At 42.8% G+C, this 21,253-nt stretch overlaps 1 protein-coding gene across 2 annotated transcripts in view; it reads left to right on the top strand.

Annotated features, from left to right (window-relative positions):
• Window positions 1-21,253, top strand: part of znf384b (zinc finger protein 384 b) — a 60,887-nt gene that overhangs the window by 26,341 nt on the left and 13,293 nt on the right. The window contains exons 6-7 of one of the 2 annotated variants that reach the window (XM_060921572.1): window positions 16,429-16,502; window positions 17,165-17,389. In XM_060921572.1, the coding sequence (XP_060777555.1) occupies window positions 16,429-16,502; window positions 17,165-17,389 (299 nt within the window). The remainder of the gene's footprint in view (window positions 1-16,428; window positions 16,503-17,164; window positions 17,390-21,253) is intronic. The other variant, XM_060921573.1, reaches the window with a different exon arrangement.

Raw genomic sequence — 21,253 nt, 5'->3', positions numbered from 1 at the left:
TGCTATTATTTTGAACACAACTGTACATATTGCACCGAGTTATGAGGATTATGCCGTGGTGATATCCGTCCCAGGAAGAGTGCGCACCTTCTGAAATCAACTCCCCTCTCAATTTTTGGAGGAATTTCACCAAACTCGATAGGATTCTTTGTTATACAGTATGTTGGTAATACACCTGTACACTGAGTGCAGAATTATTAGGCAAGTTGTATTTTTGAGGATTAGTTTTATTATTGAACAACAACTATGTTCTCAATCAACCAAAAAGACTCAAATATTAAAGCTGAATATGTATGGAAGTTAGAGTGGGGCGTTTTTAGTTTTGGCCATTTTAGGAGAATATGTATGTGTTCAGGTAACTTTCACTGTGCAGAATTATTAGGCAACTTAATAAAAACCAAATATGTAGCCATTTCACTTATTTATTTTCACCAGGTACACTGATATGACAACTCCAGATTTGCAAATAAACATATCTGGCATTCAAACACAAAACAAAAACAAATCAGTGACCAATATAGCCACCCTTCTTCATGAGGACACTCAAAAGCCTTCCATCCATAGATTCTGTCAATTTCTTTATCTGTTCACGACCAACATTGTGTGCAGCAGCAACCACGGCCTCCCAGACGCTGTTCAGAGAGGTGTACTGTTTTCCCTCTTTGTAGACCTCACGTTTTATAATGGACCACAGGTTCTCTATGGGGTTTAGGTCAGGTGAACAAGGGGGCCATGTCATTATTTTTTCACCTTTCAGACCTTTACTGGCTAGCCACGCAGTGGAGTATTTGGACGCATGAGATGGAGCGTTATTCTGCATGAAAATCATGTTCTTCTTGAAAGATGCTGACTTTTTCCTATACCACTGCTTGAAGGTTTCTTCCAGGAACTGGCAGTAGGTCTGGGAGTTGAGTTTGAGTCCATCCTCAACTCGAAAAGGTCCAACAAGCTCGTCTTTGATGATACCAGCCCATAGCAGTACTCCACCTCCACCTTGCTGGCGTCTGAGTGGAGCTCTGTGCCCATTACTGATCCAGCCACAGGCCCATCCATCTGGCCCATCAAGAGTCACTCTCATCTCATCAGACCACAGCACCTTAGAAAAATCAGTCTTAAGATATTTCTTGGCCCAGTCTTGACGTTTTATCTTGTGTGCCTTACTCAGTGGTGGTCGTTTTTCAGCCTTCCTTACCTTGGCCATGTCCCTCAGTATTGCACACCTTGTACTCTTTGACACTCCAGGAATGTTGCAACTCTGGAATATGGCAGAACTGGATGCTAATGGCTGCTTGTTAGCTTCACGCTTGATTTTCCGCAGATCATGTGCAGTTATTTTGCGCCTTTTTTTTTTTCCACACGCTTCTTTCGACCCTGTTGACTGTTTGCAATGAAACGCTTGATTGTTCGGTGATCACGTTTCAACATCTTCGCAATTTCAAGAGTGCTGCATCCGTCTGCAAGACATCTCACAATTTTAGACTTTTCAAAGTCTGTCAGATCTCTCTTCTGACCCATTTTGCCAGAGGAAAAGAGGTTGCCTAATAATTATGCACACCTGATATAGGGTGTTGATGTCATTAGACCACACCCCCTCTCATTACACAGATGCACAGCACCTGATATACTTAATTGGTAGTAGGCTTTCAAGCCTAAACAGCTTGGAGTGGGACAACATGCATTAAAAGGATGTCGTGGTCAAAATACTCACTTGCCTAATAATTCTGCACTCAGTGTAATTTCGTTCAATTCAGTCACATTTTACCAGAGTTATGGCAGAGTTGCCAGCGGGGGATATTGTGCTCTCAGAGCACTCTTGTTTAATTTAAACATTCTGAATGCCTTTGTTAGCTTTTGCATAGTTCAGTAACTAGATTTAAAAAAAAATGCAGTGAAATTCCCCTTTACTGAGACATTTGTCTTATTCTGCCTGAACAATACTAAAGGCCCCGTCACACTTATTCAGAATTAGCAGGAATCAAGCAGAACCAGCCAGAATGAAAATTTTTTGAAAATTCATGCCATATTCGGGCGGGAATTTCAAACTGACCAACATTCTGACAGCTTTGTAAGAATGCCGTTCGAATACTTAGATTGTGCTTCGAACCCGCCTCGAATGATTCTTGCACATTCCGGGTGTATTAGCTTTCGAATGCAGTTGGAACACAGTAGGAATACCTAGAATGCAGTAAGAATATTAAGAATGCACTTCGAATGCCGTACAAGCGCGGTTCGATTGCTGCCCGAATACCACCCGAAGTCTGGTCGGAACGTGCCTCGAATGCTGTACGAATTCACCTCAAATGCAGTCAGAACGCTCCCGGAATAGCCGCCGAATAGGTTTCGAACGTCTAAGGGTGTATTCAGACCAGGATAGTTCGATAGTTCGCTTGCTTTGGTCCGAACCAAATGTTTTTTTTTATTTTTTCGTTTTGGTGCGGTTCGCTTTCACACTGTACGTTTTAGTAAGCGGACCAAAATCTGTCAACAAAGCCACGCCTCAATTATATTTTGACCCCAGAATAGTATCCAGGTCATCGTAATAGCTGAATTTCTTTTTTGCGTCGCTAGTACCGCCACTTTTTGAAAGAATGTCCCTGATTTTAATGTAGGTCTGACGGAGTTTCTTCACTTTTAGCCGACATTGTTCTGGGGAGCGCGTGAACCCCTTCTCCTTCATTTTCTCACTGAATACAGCAAACACGTCGGCATTTTTGTCTGTTCTCTCCAAAAGCTCAGATATGTGGACATCTGCCCATATATCCACAAGGGTACGCGTTTCTTCCTCGGCCCACGTTTGCCCCCTACTCATTTTTTGTACTCTGCAGTCTAGCCTACCACCGGTCTGAATGACTGAACGACTGTTGTAAGGTTCCCTTGACAACCGAAACAGTGTTTGCACTTTGCGGTGGAGTGTCAAGACTCTGTTTCCCATAATGCTCGACAAACGACGGAAGCTCCCGAGGTACAAAAAAGCAAAACTGTCAGATTAGGTCCGGTCTGTTTTCACACCTCCAAAAGATCCGCACCAGGGTTCCTTTGGTCCGGACCGAGTCCGACCTTGCAGCTCGGTCTCGGTCCGCTTGTTTGGTCCGGACCAGAGTTCGGTGGTTTGTATTCAGACCAACCCAAAAGGTCCGGACCAAGGGAAATTTGGTTCGTTTGGTCCGGACCAAACAACGTAGGTGTGAATACGCCCTAAGAATTCAAAGAGAATGCAGCTCGAATACTTAACGTACTTCGAATATCCCGGAAATTTCATTCCGACGGCATTCCAGCTCATTCGAGGCACATTCTGGCAGGATTTGAAGTGGCTTGCCATTTCGATTTTTCCCTCGAGCGCGATCAGAATATTTCAAACGCTGTTGGAATGCCGTTCGATATTTCTCCTCTTCGAATGCACCTCAAATGTTTTGAGCATGAGCAAAACATTCGGGCCGGCTGCAAGAATGGGCTCGAATGTTTGGAATGCACTTCGAAGATCCCGGAATATACAAAGAATTTTGATTCCGACGGCATTCCGGCTCATTCCGCCTCTAGTGTGACTCCCCTATAAGCACTGTTGTATCACTATGCAATGTCATTTTGAATCGTCAAAACACAACATGGTTCCAGTTACGTCATTTTTATTGATTGTAAAATATACATTGGTGGTCTCATTGCACCTTAACGTTTGGAGCAGTACGAGCACCTTTTCAGCTGTCCTTGTTGATAGCTGAGCAAGCCCCGCCCACTATCAACAGGGCAAATAACGTGAGAGGGTTAACACTCGCTCGTTCATCAGTCAGCAAGCAAGCGTCGCCATCAACAGAGCAATGAACACAGCGTGTCACTTCCTTCTCTGGGTGGAGTCTTAACAAAATGACGATTGAAGTTCGAGGTTGTCCCCATCATCTCCTCGATAGTTCTTCTACATACGGAACACGTAGCAGTGCATTTTTTCCCCCACTGCACAAGAAGTCTGTATAAGCAAAGCGGACAATCCTAGCGGCTTCTCTCCAGGCGTTTTAGCGCCATTAACGTTAGTTTGTTCCTGAACATGACGTATGAACAGGTGAATGTGCATTCTCTTGCACAAAATTAGTATAAAAATAATGTAGATATAAATATCTTCTGCCTAATTATTATGGCACGTTACAAAAAAAAAAATCTCTGTCCTTGTCTCCAATTTGCGAGTCCGAGTCATCAGTGCTCGAGTACTAAAAGCTTGTTACTCAAGTTGTTGAGCTGGAGAACTCATGATAGCCAGCTAGCGCAAGACCGAGACGCTGGAAATCTCCAGCTTTGACTGAGGTGGTGTTTACATTAGACCATATCCGTCTCGTTTTCGTCGCGGATGCACTGTCCGTTCACATTAAAACGCCGGGAAACGACTCCACAGGCGGAACAACTTGAATCCTCCAGGGCCCACGTATAGAGATCTTGCAGTCACGTGACCGGAAAGTACACAACCCCCATCTTGTCGGTCAAAAACACAGCTGAATACTGCTGCACTCGTGTACAGAATGGATCAATTTCAACCGACGGACAACACGGCTCATTTTTCTAATGAACAGATAATTAGATATATGTCTAAAATAAACGATCTACAGATTTGTGACCCTTATGGCTTACCGGACGGAGTTTTCATGACCGGATTTTGAACTGCCAGCGGAATACCCGGACGTGTATAATTACCTCATTAACTTTCCCTCGCTGTTCAGTGGTGAAACACTGCGTGCTTATAAATCTCTGGACAGTTATCTTTACAGAAATTCAGGATTTGTCAGCGACTCAGATGTGGCATCTTGTAAACAAGAAAATAACAATCCTCATTGGATGGGTAAGTCACTTAAGTATTGAGTATAGCACTGACCAGCCGATTATAGAATAGAATAAGGTAATTCCAGCTGTAATTCCAAATCGTCCGTCTTGTTTACATGGATCTGGCGTTGGAGAGATAGAGGCTTGGCAGTGGAGGTTTGAGTAGCTGTTTTCTGAGCTTAGTCAACAGGCCGGCTCTGCCTGTAGCCTCGCTTTCGCTTCTGCTCCCGGCGCCGCCTCCTTCGCTTTGCTTCTGATAACAATCCACGGAGACCCCGCTGGTCTCGCCCGGAATGTTTTTTTTTTTTTTTTCCTCGTCCGGAATGTTGTGCATGTGATGGAAATCGCTACAAACCGTCATTTTCTGCTGGAAACCAATGTCCAGTAAGTCCATATGGTTGTAGTGGATATTGAAGTCTGGTACAGACGAACAACACGCAAAAATACACATAAAAAACGTGCACAGGTAGGGAGAGCTTGTAGCCACAGCCGTTGTAGTAGAATTGTATATAGTAGGGTTTTCCAGAAGAAAAGGTAGAAGTAAAAGCAGAAGTAGAACCAGAAGTAGAAGGCGGAATATGGCGTTTGACCGACACGATGGCGTCTGTCACAATCTGGATCGGCTGTGACGTCACATGCAAGTGCTCCATTCAATCCATTACATATCTGATCCGGTGCTGTGTAAACATTGAGGAACGAGGATACGCTGTGCTGAGCTCTAGCTGACGTCGTCATTGGACAACGTCACTGTGACATCCACCTTCCTGATTCGCCGGTGTTGGTCATGCCACGTTGGTCATGTGACGCGACTGCTGAAAAACGGCATGGACTTTCACTTCCTGCTATTTGTCCCGAATCACTGCTCGTGCGCTTCACTCGCGCGCTCTGTGAGCTACGCAGGGCCGGAGTGCGCACCCTCCAGAGGGCACTCGCTGTTCAGGGCGGAGTGATTTGGAGCGCAGGATGCCTGCGGAGCCGAGCGTATCCGCGTATTGGTGTTGCTGTGTGCACGCGAATCGTTTTAAAAACGTTAATCTGATGATCCGCTGATACGGTCTAATGTAAACCCCACCTGAATGCGCTTCAGCAGGACTCCTTGAACTCGCTGACTCCACTGGAGGAGAAGAGGAGCAGATCTTACCGTAATCATTCGTAAATGATGCACCGATTTCAAACATTGAAATCCTAAGGTCTCTGCACTGGCTCCCAGTGAGCTATAGAATTGACTTTAAAGCACTACTTCTATTTAAAACATTAAATGGGATGGGACCCAGCTACCTACTGGATGTGTTTCAATTATATGCACCAACTAGGTCTCTAAGATCACAAGAGAAAAACTTGCTAGTAATACCAGCTGTCAAAACGAAGTGTGGTGAAGCAGCCTTTAGTTGCTATGCTGCTAAGCTTTGGAACCAACTTCCAGATGATATCAAAAATGCTCCGACTGTTAGTTTTAAATCCAGGCTCAAGACAAAGCTGTTTTCAGATGCTTTCACTTGATTAATTTTTACCTAAGTACCGTATTTTCCGGACTATACGTCGCTCCGGAGTTTAAGTCGCATCAGCCAAAAAATGCATTATGAAGACGAAAAAAACATATATACGTCTCACCGGACTATAAGTCGCACTTTTTTGAAGGGTTAATCTATCCATAGAATCTGTGATTGTATCTGATAAGCGGTGCGCAGTTACTGCGCGACTGCATTGTTTATTTAATAAACGAACAGCTGAGCAGTGATAACGCGCCCTTTGCCCTGTAAGTAGCCTAGTCTGATTATTTTAAATATCTACTACTATCTTTAATACTATCACTATCGTTATTACTAATAGCCTATATTATTATTATAACTAATATTAGTAGCCTATTACTGATGCATTAATCAGTTTGCTTTTAGAATATTTTTACCGGTAGGGCTTATTATCGCCCCATGGCTCTTTCATCTGTGTTATTAAAGCTGTAGTCATCATCGAGGAGTGTCATTCTTCATTTTTGTCGAATTTTATTTCATTAAATCAGAGGTCAAGTAGGCTATAGGTATATCATCTCCAAAGACAACCGTCTAGTGAAAAAAAACCAACCGCTTTTAAATCCCCTACTTAAATCCTTAAGAGTAATTTAACTCATGTCTTGTGTGATCTGATCTCCAATGGTGAAATAAACCGGTTGTGATGAGTACAGTCTGTTATTTTAGAAGATAAATTTAATATATAATTTAATATATAGCCTAATAAAAATAATATTTTATAACATATCACGACATATTACTGTCTGTAACTGTTCGTCACTAAAGTGTTTTCTAAGATCATAATGTCTGATATTATTTTTTTTTACACACACAATAAGCGCATGTGCGTAAAGTTATAGTAAACCCCCCCCCCGCCTTTTTTTTTTTTTTGAGTCGCCGGACCCACCCACCTCCTGCGTTCCGGGACCTCCCACTTCACAAATTAAGCACTGCCTAAAATCATTACATAACTTATTTAAATAACTATAGGCCTATCATTAATAATAAAACACAGGTCAATCAAGCTGATGATTTCACTCCAAATCAGCAAATCCATTGAATTCCTCATCCTCGGTGTCGCTTCTGAACAACTCTGCCTCCAGCGGCAGACGAAGCGCCGTTTCCTCTTCTTCTGCGTGGCTGTCGTCAGACTCAGCATCAGCTCCAGTTATTCCGCGGTGAAAAAAAAAAAAACATATATACGTCGCACCGGAGTATAAGTCGCATGGCTAGCCGAACCATGAAAAAAAGTGCGACTTATAGTCCGAAAAATACGGTAATTAATTTCCTTTAACATAATTTCTTTTAATTTTGATTTTAATGATTTTACTTTTACTTTAATTCTTTGTTACGGTGATCCTCATAGATTTTGTCTGCGGGACGATTTTATTTGGTGATCCTCGTAGATTGTGTCTGCGGGACGATTTTTGGTGATCCTCGTGGAAGAGCCACGGGAAGAGCGTGCTTTGAGTTAAACCCATAATAATAATTAATCTCGAGGCTGATTAACTTTTTCATTTTATTAATTTAATTTCTACTATTGTTTAATTCTTATTATTTTTCTTCCCCAATTATTTTGTCATTTTATTTTCTATTGTTTACTGTTCTGCTTTTACTTCTGTAAAGCACATTGAACTGCCACTGTGTATGAAATGTGCTATATAAATAAACTTGCCTTGCCTTGCGGTGCTGAACGCAGAATCAGATGTCCGTCGTGGCTAAAAGCATTCGCTGACTCCGTGGGCAGACAAGTACAGCTGGCATACATGCAACTCAAATACAGCTTGTGCAGTTTACATGCGTTAGATCAGCGTTTCTCAACCTTTTTTTTCAGTCACGGCACCCTTCAGAAGTATGCAAATTCTCAAGGCACCCCCATATAAAACATGCGCAGTCACGCTGACCCCGGCAGTGACGTTGTGACATGGGAAAGGGGGCTGTGAGACAAATTTTGATGATGCATAAGGCGGCGATGATCTGCATTAGTGTAACTATCGTTTTTTGGAATTTTAATTCATTTTATTTATTTCAATGTTAGAATATATAATCTTTTGACGGCACCCCTAACGAAGCCAGACGGCACCCCGGTTGAGAAAAGCTGCATTAGATAATCATGTATCAAGACTAACAGATTGGCTGATACCAGAGGCAAACTTGAGTCCAATGAGGACAAATGTAGTTTGCAGTTGTGAAGCAGGAACTAAATGAAAAGAACGACTCCGTGCATGGCAGTAACGGGTATCGATTTCTTCACTTTGACAACGTTAACCCCAAAAAACCTCTAACGAACTTTGGAAAGAGCGAGTCATTGAATGTTTCTGCTCATCCTAGTTGTTTTTTTCACTGATCTTTGAAAAATCCTTCGCTTTTAGTCTACATGCTGATAAGGTTGACACTGCACCATTAGCGCCATTCACTATTTACTCATACTTATTAGTGAGCTAAAGCAGTTTAGGAGCAGATTGAATCATCCCAGAATGCGTGTTAACTGAGCAGGAGAGATTAACGCATGCAGTAGAAAAGCACCGCCCACAGCGCACATTACAAAAGGGGTGTTCACACGGCACGTATTTGCATCGATGCTGCACCGATGTATTTTGTTGCGATATATCTTACACCGGTGTAAATTTTGTGGAGCGTTCACACGTCACAAACCTGCTTACTAGAGAGAAGCGTGTTAGCACTGGTGCAGCCCCACTTGCGTTCACACGGCAGTTTTTGCGACCGTGCTATACGATAGTAATAACGCGGAAATGAAATATGCGCATGCGTGAAAATGCACTTCCTTTTCCCGGTTGTCATGGCATCACCAAGCGCCGGGAAAACAACGTGGATGAAGACACCAGTGTTGCCAGATACTGCTGACGTTTTCCAGCCCAAAACGTGTTCAAATCCGCCAAAATGCACTTAAAACCGCCCAATCTGGCAACACTGGAAGACACAGTTCTGTTGTTGTTGATCTTCGCCATTTTGGAAGCACAAAATACCAGGATGCAAATTATGCAATGCCCGTATGTAATCAACTCTCCTCACGCGTAGCGAGTCTACCCCGTAGCGTTCAGACGGCCCATTTTATATCGGTGCTGCCCCACAAACTAGCATTTACTCCGGAGTAAATTTCTTAAACCACCTCCCGAGCAGGGTTAGATTTGCACTGGTATAACTTTGTACCGTGTGAACGCTCTACCGGGGCAGCCCCTGTGCTACACTGGAGTAAAAGTTGCCGTGTGAACACCCCTATAGGATTCTTCCACAAGTAGCTTGCAGTAGCATATTTCAACCAGAGAGGGTGCTATTTCTAAACCTTGAAGTAATAACTAAACGCAGGATTTTTTGGGGGGGAAAAGTGTAGAGTATGAGGATTAAGCTTTCTGTGCAGCTAAGGTTAATAAGGTTTCTATCAAATCTTGTGCTCTGATTGGCTGGCGAGCAGGTCCATATCCTACGGTACGGACCCCAGTTATGGACCTCTGGCGACTCGTTCGTTCACAACAACAAATATGATAAATGTTGACAAATTCTACTTATTTAAAAAAAAAAAAAATTATCAAAAATCTTAGGGGGCGGCACGGTGGTGTACTGGTTAGCGCGGTCGCCTCACAGCAAGAAGGTCTGGGTTCGAGCCCCGTGGCCGGCGAGGGCCTTTCTGTGCGGAGTTTGCATGTTCTCCCCGTGTCTGCGTGGGTTTCCTCCGGGTGCTCCGGTTTCCCCCCACAGTCCAAAGGCATGCAGGTTAGGTTAACTGGTGACTCTAAATTGAGCGTAGGTGTGAATGTGAGTGTGAATGGTTGTCTGTGTGTATGTGTCAGCCCTGTGATGACCTGGCGACTTGTCCAGGGTGTACCCCGCCTTTTGCCCGTAGTCAGCTGGGATAGGCTCCAGCTTGCCTGCGACCCTGTAGAACAGGATAAAGCGGCTACAGATAATGAGATGAGAAAATCTTAAATTTTTGCCAGCATTTCTCAGGAGAATAGCATTAATTTTACAGCATGGATAGCGATAACGACAGTGTTTACAGCGAAAGCGAGTTTTACTACCCTGAGAAAGAAGAAATAAAAGAAAACATTTCAGGAGAAAGCTAAAAACCTGTAACTGTTGCTAACGCCGAGCAAAAACATGGCTGAATCCTGAATGACTCCTATTTGTATGAATAGGGGACGACATAGGCGGCAAAATGTAGTTTTTTTTCCTGCCATTGAAGTGCACTTGTATACCGAGGAGGAAGCCATTTGCATTACAGCCGTGAATGAGGATTCAAAATGGCGGCTCGGCTCGGTTTTCCCTTTCGGGCGCTCTCGTTTTCTGTTAGAATTTGATAAAGAAAAAAATAAATATATTATTTACCAGCTTAAGGTCGGTCCGTATGGTGAAATACCTTGACCTCGGCCCAGAGGGCCTCGCTCAGTACTTTCAGGACCTCGGTCACAATATTTCACCATACAGACCTCCCAGGTGTATTTACGTACACATTTATAGTCCATATGAATGGCTTTTTATCTGTGAATTGATTCTGTATGTTGATGTACTTCTTTCCAAAACAGGAAGTCAGAGTGAAATGCCAAATGTGACTTACACAACGGCTCACAGCAGCAGCCATACCATTTGAATGTAAAGAAACCTTACAGTAGCTTTGCGAGACAGAAAAATATGGAGAACAGCAAAGGGTTGAACCACAATCTTTTATTTATTCTTACTGATGGAGAAACCCAGACGTTGTACAAAGTCAGAAGTGTGTGCGCCGTCTGAGGAAGAGACTTCGTCCAGCACTGAACCCCAAGTTGATAAAACGCCTCTGAAAGCCCATGTCCTATAACCGCTGCCTTGTATAAGTTCCTCTCGCTTTAAAATGAATAACCTCCAGCCTGTTCTTTTCGTCCTTCGCCAAGCAAAGGTTGGTAAGGAAATAAAGTAGATGCAGAGGAAGACGCGCAGCCAAAAACACACCGACAAACCATGTTTACTGCGAATGAGCTAGTTAGGAAGCCCTGCCACTGGGTTCAAGTCATAGAGCTGGCTCTATATGGCTCTAGAAATCATTTAAAGCTGTACCGCCTTTCAGATTTTCCCCGACACCCAATTGTTTTTGTTTAGTGGATCGAAAGCGACCGAATTTGAATCACAGACTTGCAAATTTATTAGTTTTTTTTTTTAATAGAACAATTAATGAATTTAGGGCCACTAAATTCTCCGCTATTTTGTCCTGCTTCACCCACATGGATTAAAGTTTTCCGTCGCTACAATGGATTTCCGTCAACTGGGAGCGCTAAAGGTCAATAATGAGATTGATGCAGATCCGAGGAAGAAAAAAAGGGGGGGGGTAGGCCCATAGGTCTGACACCGATGTGATTTAGAACTTCACCAAGCTGCTGTGATTGCCTGTTGTTGAACCCTTTCTTGTGCTATGTTTGAGTATATGTAAAGGAATAAGTTGTTGCGCTAGATAGGCATAAATAAAAAAATACAGCCTCCGCTACTGTCTAGTCCCGGGGAGGCTCGGCGTAGGCCGCTGATGAAACTATTTGGCTGTCCTACTACTAGGCAACTAGGTTACTTGTCTACTACTAACACTCGGCCTTTTGTAGTCGTAGTAATAATGATATTTGCCTATTGAAAGGTGATCAGGTGAAAAAGTTGAAGCCGCAGCAAGACCTATGCTATTAAGCCTTTTGTAGGTTAAACAGGCTTCGGCAGACAACGTTCTGGAAAGGCTGTGTTTCTCTTTGGTTTGATTAGCCTACGATTTAATCTTTAAACATTATGGTTTCAGCAGTTCGCTTAAACATTGGAGGCTGCAGAGTCGGGCTGCAAGATTTCCCGACACTTGTTTAAGATGCCGAACTTCATAGTAAGGAGAAAAATTCCACAGTATTTAGTGCCTCGTCAGTCTCAAAAATTAATAGTGAAGGACCAACGCGAATTAAGTCCCAAAAAAACATCTCGTAGGCCTATATTTTACATTTTCAAAAAAGTCTGGAATTGGAAGTCGGTCAGTGGAGTGTAATGAAGTCTCATTCACTAAGCACAAAAGGTCGGCAAACAGTGGAGAAAACAGCGATTGCTTAAATAGGCTACTAATGTTTTACATTAGTAATTTAATGTATGTGACAAATTCATTGATTAAATAGATAAAGAAGCGAATACTCCGAAGCTCAAAATTCAGGAAAGTGGCTCTGGTGTCGCAAGTGCACAAGAACAGTTATTTGAAAGTTAATCTAATGAATTTGTGCGTGTGCGTGCGATTTCATGAAGAACCGGGACAATTGGCATTCGGTGAAGGATTCACACCTCTGACTCATTATATTCGCGCGCGCCCTCTCGCCCACTGTTGCTTCGTTTTCCCGATTTACACGAGTGTCTGAAGATGGAGTTTTCAGAAATCTCCACTCTGCCCCGAGTTTGTGAAAGTAGCTGTTTTCAGTGACTGAAACCTCCGTATAGGTGTGAATGAGAGGTGCAACCGAATAAATAAATATGCGTCTTTTTTATCCGGCTACATGTAGGCTATCACTGCGCAAAGCCTCTAATGTTGAAATGGTAGTAATATTTGTTAAAATAATAGTAGGCTAATTTCCACATTAATTGGTAAAATGGCACAAGGGATGTGATGGGGGGATGGCCGTTTTATAAGGGGGATAATTTGAGATTTTTATTTCAGAAGGGGGATGCCTCCCCCCACATCCCCCCTCAACTCGAGTACTGCGTATAAGGCCACTGGATATAGGCCCTTCGATTTCCATCACTAGAGCGTGTCAAATTACTTTCGGTTTTGCCAGCATGGACATTCTTTTAAATGAAGGCACAGATGTGTCAGACATCGACAAAACGGTAAAGAATAAGTGGAGATGGGCTTGGCGAAATGAAATGGGTGATAATGGCAAGCCATTTAGTTCATGGTGCAAAAAGATGAAAATGGCAGGTGTGTGCTTTTGTGTAGTTTGCCATAAAAAAAAGTCTACGGAAGCAATGGCAAAAAACTAGATGCCTTTGGCTTCACTGCGAAGAAGCAGAAAAAGTGAACTTTCACTTTACTTTTCTTGTTTCCTGGCTTTATTTCAACAGATTCTTATTTTTCTTTCTGTTCCACCCTTTTGAAAGCATGGTTCAAGTTCGACTGCATTTGCACTTTTCTCTTAACCACTGTTGTGCATTACTAAAGTATTGTTGAAATAAATTTGCACTTTGTGCTGAAAACTTGATGTTTCATCATGAATAGCCAGTAATGACGATGGTCAAGTCTTGCCTTAGCTTTAGTCATTGTTAAAATTATGTAAATGTACTACAAGTAGGGGCCGAGGGGATAATGGACAACACGGCGTTTAAAATTTGACGCATCGCTGACGTGGTAGGGGCCAACGACATGGAGCTTTTTTTTTTTCAGTCAGATGATTTTTTTTTTTTTTTGCTTTAATCCATGCACCCAATACAAGATACTATGTCATGCATCATGTGGTGGGCTTTCCCTGTTCACGCAAGGCATTGTGGGATACAAATTTGAAACAGGAGAGAAAAATGGAGGATGCGAGTGTGCGAACGAAACGTGAAAGACCGACTACAGTAACGGAAAGCGAGGAGAAAAGACGTTATGTTATATACGAAGGAAAGGAAACGCAGGACCAAACTAATAAATGTCGGCGAGCACCTCGGTGTGATCAGCTGTTTGTTTAGCGACAGAATGATGGAACTGTCAGTGCACGGTCAAAGGTGAACCTGCGCATGCACACACGGACTTCCTCTGTCTGCACGATTTCATGCACATTATTTGCTCAATTTAAATAACTTCCCAGCTACAGGATGGCCCGATAAACATGTCACAATGACCAAGTTTCAAAGACAACTAAATTTCACCGATTTTATGAAATCGAAAGGCCGTCGAGCTTTTAATTGGACAGTCACGAAGTTTTTCCTAGTTAGAGATCAGAAAAAAAAAGTGTAAAAAATATTTTCCCCCAAAGGTCTGGATTATAAAATAACTAGAAAATGAGTATATCTGTCATGATTGACATTTAAAAAAAAAAATCCTCCATCAATATTGCGCTGGCTAAGTGCAGTACATTTCCCCCGGTATGATGGCGGTCTGGTCTTACAGCTCCTCATGTAAGGCTCTCTGCTGTTGCTCTGTAGGAAGTGACTGACTGAAGTGTGAGAAACATTGTTTATTAGCAATTTGAGCATAAATTCGATCCTGTTATGCAAGAACTGGTATGTGATTCCTGTCTGAGCATTGAGGAATGAAGAAAATGCACAATCCTTCATAAAGGAACAGAAAGGTGTGACTCAGTTGTGTGTGTGGATTTATTATTTTTATTTTTTAATGCCCCGCTGGCCAAAAGGCCTAAAGGGGGATTATGTCGTGGCTCCGTCCGTCTGTCCCAGGAAGGGTGCTCACCTTCTGAAATCAGCACCACTCAGTTTTTGGAGGAATTGCATGAAGCTTGGCAGGATTCTGTGTTACATGTCGGTAACATGCATATTGTGATTTCATTAAATTCAGTCATGTTTTACCAGAGTTGTGGCCCTTGATTAACAACCTTGTACTTTGACAATTTCATGAAGCTCGCCTTCTGACATCAACTCCTCTCACAATTTTCGGATGAATTTCTCGAAGCTTGGCAAAAGGCCTCGTTATACATGGATGCAAACAGTAAACAGTAAGAAGAAAACAGTAAATCAGAAAGCTGCGCACGTAAAGCCAATTGGCTGCGCGCCATTATCTGCTGCTGGCTGCACTTCACTGCACGCGCAAGGATTTCCTTCAGTCCAACGGAAGTTACGTAATTGGCTTTACGTGCGCAGCTTTCTGATTTACTGTTTTCTTCTCATACTTATACTTCCTATGTTTCATGGACTGTAACGGCATTTGCTTATTTAGTAATTTTAATACAGAATTTACTTTGATAATTATAATCAGACACTCCAATGCCCCCCCCCCCCAAAAAAAAAAAAAACATCGGATCTGCATGATTCACACAAGTCCCCTAGTCTGGTTAACACCAGACCATGTCAAGTGAAATATGGTCTGGAATCCGCCTATTGAATTTCTCGTAGGGGAGGTGTGGTTTACGATTGTCAACGGCCGTTTATTGGACGTTGCGAATGTCTATCCTTTGGCGTATACGTAGCCCACGGCCAATCATGGCAGTTGTACCCGGTGACGTAGTTAGAGTGACGAAGAAAGACTAACGCCAAACGCTGTTCTTTTTTTAAAACAAACTTTCGCTCTAAACTATTCAGAACAGTGTCTAAAGCTTGATCGAAAGTTTGGTTCGTATCGCTCGCCGCCATGTTAAATGTGATCCGTAACCAGTCCCAAATAAACTACAAGCTTCCGTTTGTCGAGTAGTACGCGTCACCGTCTTTCCACCCCTCCCCACTCTCTGATTGGCTCCCTAACTCAGGCGAGCCTTTAGACCATAGTTTCCATGCTGTCTTTTCAGATCGGAACGATTGTGCAAAGCAGCATGGGATTTCCCAGGCTACAAGTCCCCCAGACAGCCGTGAAAAAGGCGGCTTCCGCCAAAAGGCGCACCGTTTGCATCCACGGTTATATGACGGGAATGCGCACATTGCGATTTAATCTAGTTTGTGAAAATTTTCCCAGAGTTTTGACCCTTGGTTAAATAACTTGTACTTTGACAATTTCATGAGGGTGTGCGTTCTTCTGAAATCAACTCCTCTCACAATTAGTGGTGGAATTTCACCAAACTTGGCAAAAGGCTTTGTTATATGACAGTTATACGCAGACTGAAATTGCATTTAATTTGGGCAGATTTTCCCAGAGTTCTGCCCTTCATTATTAACAAACTTGTACTTTGGCCATTTCATCATCAAGGTGTGCTTGCTTTCTGAAATCAACTTCCCTCGTCAGCTGGCTGAAAGGTCCGAAGGGGGATTATGTCGTGGCGATGTCCGTCCCGGGAAGCGTACTCGCCTTCTGAAATCTGGAGGAATTCCACCAAACTTGACAGGATTCTTTGTTATATGTCGGGAATGCACATATTGCAATTTCGTTCAATTCGGTCACGTTTTACCAGAGTTATGGCAGAGTTGCCAGCAGTGCTCTCCGAGCACTCTTGGGGTTGTTTTGGTGTGCTAACAGTACAGATGCTCTCTCTCCTCTCTGTAGCATCATCCGGCCGACCCCTACGACCTCTCTGCTGATGAAGGACCTGCTGGAAAGGAGGGAGCAAAGACGTACAGGTACAGTATCTCGGACGTCAGCATGCATAATCTTGTGTGCGTTTCTGAAAGCTTCTAGCAAAGGCAGGGCAAATAGAGAGAGTGCATTGTCCACTCGCACTGCAGTAATGCATGGCCCCCAGCGCGCACGCATGCGCTTGTGCTTCTTAGGCTGTGTATTGAATGTGTCTCAGACTGTACGTGTCTTAGCTTTACGTAGTATTAGTGTTTTCACTAAGTGCGTGTCGTTGGCTGCATGCGCCAGCATGGCTTTGCCAGTTCCAAACACAGACACACACGCACACACTCCGCCACACGACAGCACATTTCTTCTTCTCCTCCACTCACTCCTCTCTCCTTCGTCTGTCTGCGCTTGCCTTTCCTTCTCATCTTTCTGATTTGTCGGCAGAGTCTACAGTTTCCCTCTGTTGTTTTTCTTCACTGATCTCTCTCTCTCTCTCTCTCTCTCTCTCCCCCCCACCCCCACTCTCTGCCTCTTTCTTTCATACCCCGTGTCTTTCTACTCCATTCACCTCGACTCACCCATGACCCCATTATCATCTTTCCTCAACCTTCCCTGTCTTCACCGTTTCTTGCTCCTTGGTTCCTCTTCGGCTCATCTCTCTCCCCATCCTCCTCTTTCCTTCCCTGGTGTGCGTGTGTGTTTGTGTGCGTGTCTGTAGGTGCCGGATGTGCGGCCTGACGTTCTGCAATAAGTCAGACATGCAGCTGCATTCCAAGTCACACACGGAGGTGAAGGCGCACCAGTGCCCACACTGCTCCAAATCCTTCGCTAACTCCAGCTACCTGGCGCAGCACATCCGCATCCACAGCGGCGCTAAGCCCTACATCTGCTCCTACTGCCAGAAGGCATTCAGGCAGCTCAGTCACTTACAGCAGCACACACGGTACCGAGCGCCAGGATGTGGTGTGTGTGTGTGTGTGTGTGTGTGTGTGTGTGTGTGTGTGTGTGTGTGTGTGTGCGTGCGTCTGAGCGAGAGATCTAAAGATACAGTTTAATGGTAAACACTCAAAACATGACCAGTTCGTGTGGTTTACAGCTAATTAATTTGCACTCAGCAGGGTTTGCAGCGTGTTAGAACTCAGGTAGCACTCAGTTCCTGTGTTTCTCTCTGTGCCCCCCCCATCATCAAGCCTAAGCTGGTGTTTCTTCAGGGAATCAGCGGGCTTTATACGACTGAAACGTTATGTAATCCAATGTGGAGTTACATTCCTAAGTCTAAAAAAGTAACACACAGTTGTAAAAAATAAATAAAATCGATTTCACAGACGATTATTCCATGAAATCAAGTCGTACATGAGCCGATTGCTGTAAGCCATGAGATTGAGTTGTATAACTTTTATTCGATCCACATTCACTGGATTTCGAGAGAGCGTTTTTATACAAAACGACCGACAGTCATTTCCACCGAGGCGGACTTCTTAAAAACTCACTGACGGCTGCACAAATCGACTCGCGTTTTTGGAGAAAGTGCCGTCTTGCCGAGGTATAGAATAGCTTTAGACCAGCGTTTCTCAAACTTTCTCAGACCAAGGACCACTTTGTCCCCAAAAAAAGATTTCAGGGACCACCTGTCAACACCCGCCCCACACAACACACACACACACACACACCATACAGAGATGTGTACTATTAGGTGTTCTTAATTGAAAAAATTATGGTTAACTAAATACATTAAAGGCCTATCCATTCCATATCCACCGTGGTTTTTAAAGGCAAAAGTATGGAGGTTTTAAAATTTTTTTCCTCTTAACTGAACCTGTCCGCCACTTCTCCATCCTTGTTGTTTCACTTTCAGTAAATTAAAAAAAATCGCCACGAACACGAGCTAGTTAGGATTAGCCTATTATATGTTCAGAATTTTCGTTTGCTTGTTTTCAGGTCTGCCTGCCTGTTTCCTGTGAGGCAGAGATTTGTGAGGTGACTGTTGCCTAGAGACGAGAGGCAGAATAAGAGCACGTGCACACTACAAGTTTTATGTGGTGCAAATTCAGATGGAGAACGCTTTTTAAATAATAATAATAATAATAATGAAATTACAGGCCCGTTTAATTGCCGTTAAAAACAAGATTGGATAAATTTAACTTTCTAATAATGTTACAAAGCATACGCTAGCTTATCTTAAACGCTGACTATATTTGTAGATCACCTCGCGGACCACTTGAGGTCTCTCGCGGACCACCGGTGGTCCACGGACCACACTTTGCGAAACACTGCTTTAGATGTTTATTTAATTCTTCAGTCTTTTTTAAAAAAAAAATTTAGGGGGCATCGTGGCTCAGGTGGCTAAGGTGCCATACCATAAATCCGGGGACCCGGGTTCGATTCCGACCCGAGGTCATTTCCCGATCCCTCTCCGTCTCTCTCTCCCGCTCGTTTCCTGTCCTGTCTCTACACTGTCCTATCCAATAAAGGTGAAAAAAGCCCCCAAAAAAATCTTTAAAAAAAAAAAAATTAATGCTTAAATTGCAAACAAACTGGCGAAATGACAGTCGCAATTTGTGAAAAATGCTACACTAATAATTCTTGAAAAATAAAGGTACGTTCTTACCATCAAATACTTTCATTCCATATTTTGTTACCTTCTTTTTTTTTTGCGTTTGAGGTTTTTTGTTTGTTTTTATTTTGTCCTTGGCCATTTTGTTTTTCTCTACTTACGGTATATGAGCTGATATCCTAGTAGGAGAGTAGCCAATCAGAGCACGCGATTGCTCATATCCAGTGAACGTGGATTAGGGTGCATCAGTTGCCCCCTAAAAATGAAAAGTTCCTCCGATCATGATGCATTTTTGTTTTTATGTTCCTTTCACTGGGTGAAATATATTTTGACAAAATTCAAAAGTTTAATGGTGGCACCAGGAGCTCAAAGTTATGGAAAAAGCTTCTATTTTATGACTTTTATGACAATATTTCGATCACTTTTCATGAAACATTATGACACCTTATAGAGTATACCAAATATCTTAGATACACATTTTTAGTACATATTCTAAATATATTATCAAGCACAGTTTGAGTTTTAGCTGTTCATTGAATCATTGTTCAACTACTTTTAAACAATACAAATGGATTATGAATCACATTAAAAGTGCCATTCCACCATTGGATGTATTCTTTGGCATAAAATACAATATATTTTATGACAACATGACTAGACAGAGAAATCTTTTAGCTTCAAAATGATATATCAAACATAATTTTTTGACAACGACAAGTATATTAATTTTGCGACCAAAGTCACCTACCCTTTTAATTTCCGCGCGGTAGTGAAACGTGATGTCATCGGCAGGTTCCCCTTCTTGTGTACGACGTGGCACAGATTATCAGCAATGGCGGACAGAACGCGATTTCCACTTGTCGATTGCTGTGCCGATATTCACCATCGAGCGTCTCCTTTGGGCATCACTTGCTAGTTTCCTTCGCTTCTTTTCCGAAGCTGACAATCGCATTCTGTCCGCCATTGCTGATAATCTGTGCCACGTCGTACACAAGAACGGGAACCTGCCGATGACATCACGTTTCACTACCGCGCAGAAATTAAAAGGGTAGGTGACTTTGGTCGCAAAATTAATATACTTGTCGTTGTCAAAAAATTATGTTTGATATATCATTTTGAAGCTAAAAGATTTCTCTGTCTAGTCATGTCATAAAATATATTGTATTTTATGCCAAAAAAATACATCCAATGGTGGAATGGCACTTTAATGCTTCTCAACCCTTCACAAAGGTTCTTAACATGATCTCTGGGTCACAAGAAATCAATAAATGGAGTCCAACATTGTGATTCAAACCTTACACGAAAACATAAGCGTTTTTTGGCAAAAAAAAAAAATGAACCTCATGCTGCCACCATTAGACTTTTGAATATGGTCAAAAAATGTTACAGGATGTCTTTATTGGCGAAAAGGAACACCCAAACAAAAATGCATCAGATTTTATGAAAGCGAGGGCAACTGATGCACCCTAACGTGGATAGAATAAGTCATACACTCACGGGACATGTTAACAACACCTGCACATCTACTGCTTCATGCAAATGTCCAATTAGCCGATCATATGGCAGCAGCATAATGCATAAAATTATACACACAGAGTTTAGTTAAATGTCAAACAGATTGGGGGGAAAATGGGATCTCTGTGGCTTTTTTTTTCCTGAGGGAGGGTTTCAGAAACCACTGATCTCCTGGGATTTTCATGCATTATAGTCTCGAGCGTTTACACAGAGTGAGAAGAGAAATAAAACCAAACCATCAAGAGTTCTGCCTTAAAAAAAAAAAAAAAATTAACTGACGCTCTTGATCTGTATCCACATGATTTTCTGCTACCACGCAATGAGCTGACTGCATGACTGAGCAGGAGTACAGGGGTTCCTATTAAAGAGGCCAGTGAGGGTACAAGTCCTACACTTTTCATACTGTTACCTGCTTTTATTTTTAAGTTTCCCGTCACGCAAAGCCAGTTTTATCAGCATTAATGATTAAGCTCCTGTCAGGATTTCTTCAGCTGTCCGTTTCCTCTTCAGAACACCGATTCATAGGTCGTGCTTTTCTTTTCGCAAAAGTCAGTGCATGTCGAATCATTTGAGCTGCTGTTATTATAGTTGGTCTAGTGTTCTATTTTCCGAGCTCCATTAGTTCCTGGTTCTAGACCAGCCATGTTTAAGCTCATTTGTGATGGAAGCTATGGAATGCATCGAGGTTAAGCACCAGGACTGGTTCCTCGTTGGCAGAAAACGGCTGTGTGAGCGAGC

This window comes from Neoarius graeffei, chromosome 5 (assembly GCF_027579695.1).
Source record: "Neoarius graeffei isolate fNeoGra1 chromosome 5, fNeoGra1.pri, whole genome shotgun sequence".
NCBI lineage: Eukaryota > Metazoa > Chordata > Actinopteri > Siluriformes > Ariidae > Neoarius > Neoarius graeffei.
The sequence above is the reverse complement of the archived record's forward strand: the minus strand, read 5'-3'. Positions and strand labels throughout refer to the sequence as shown.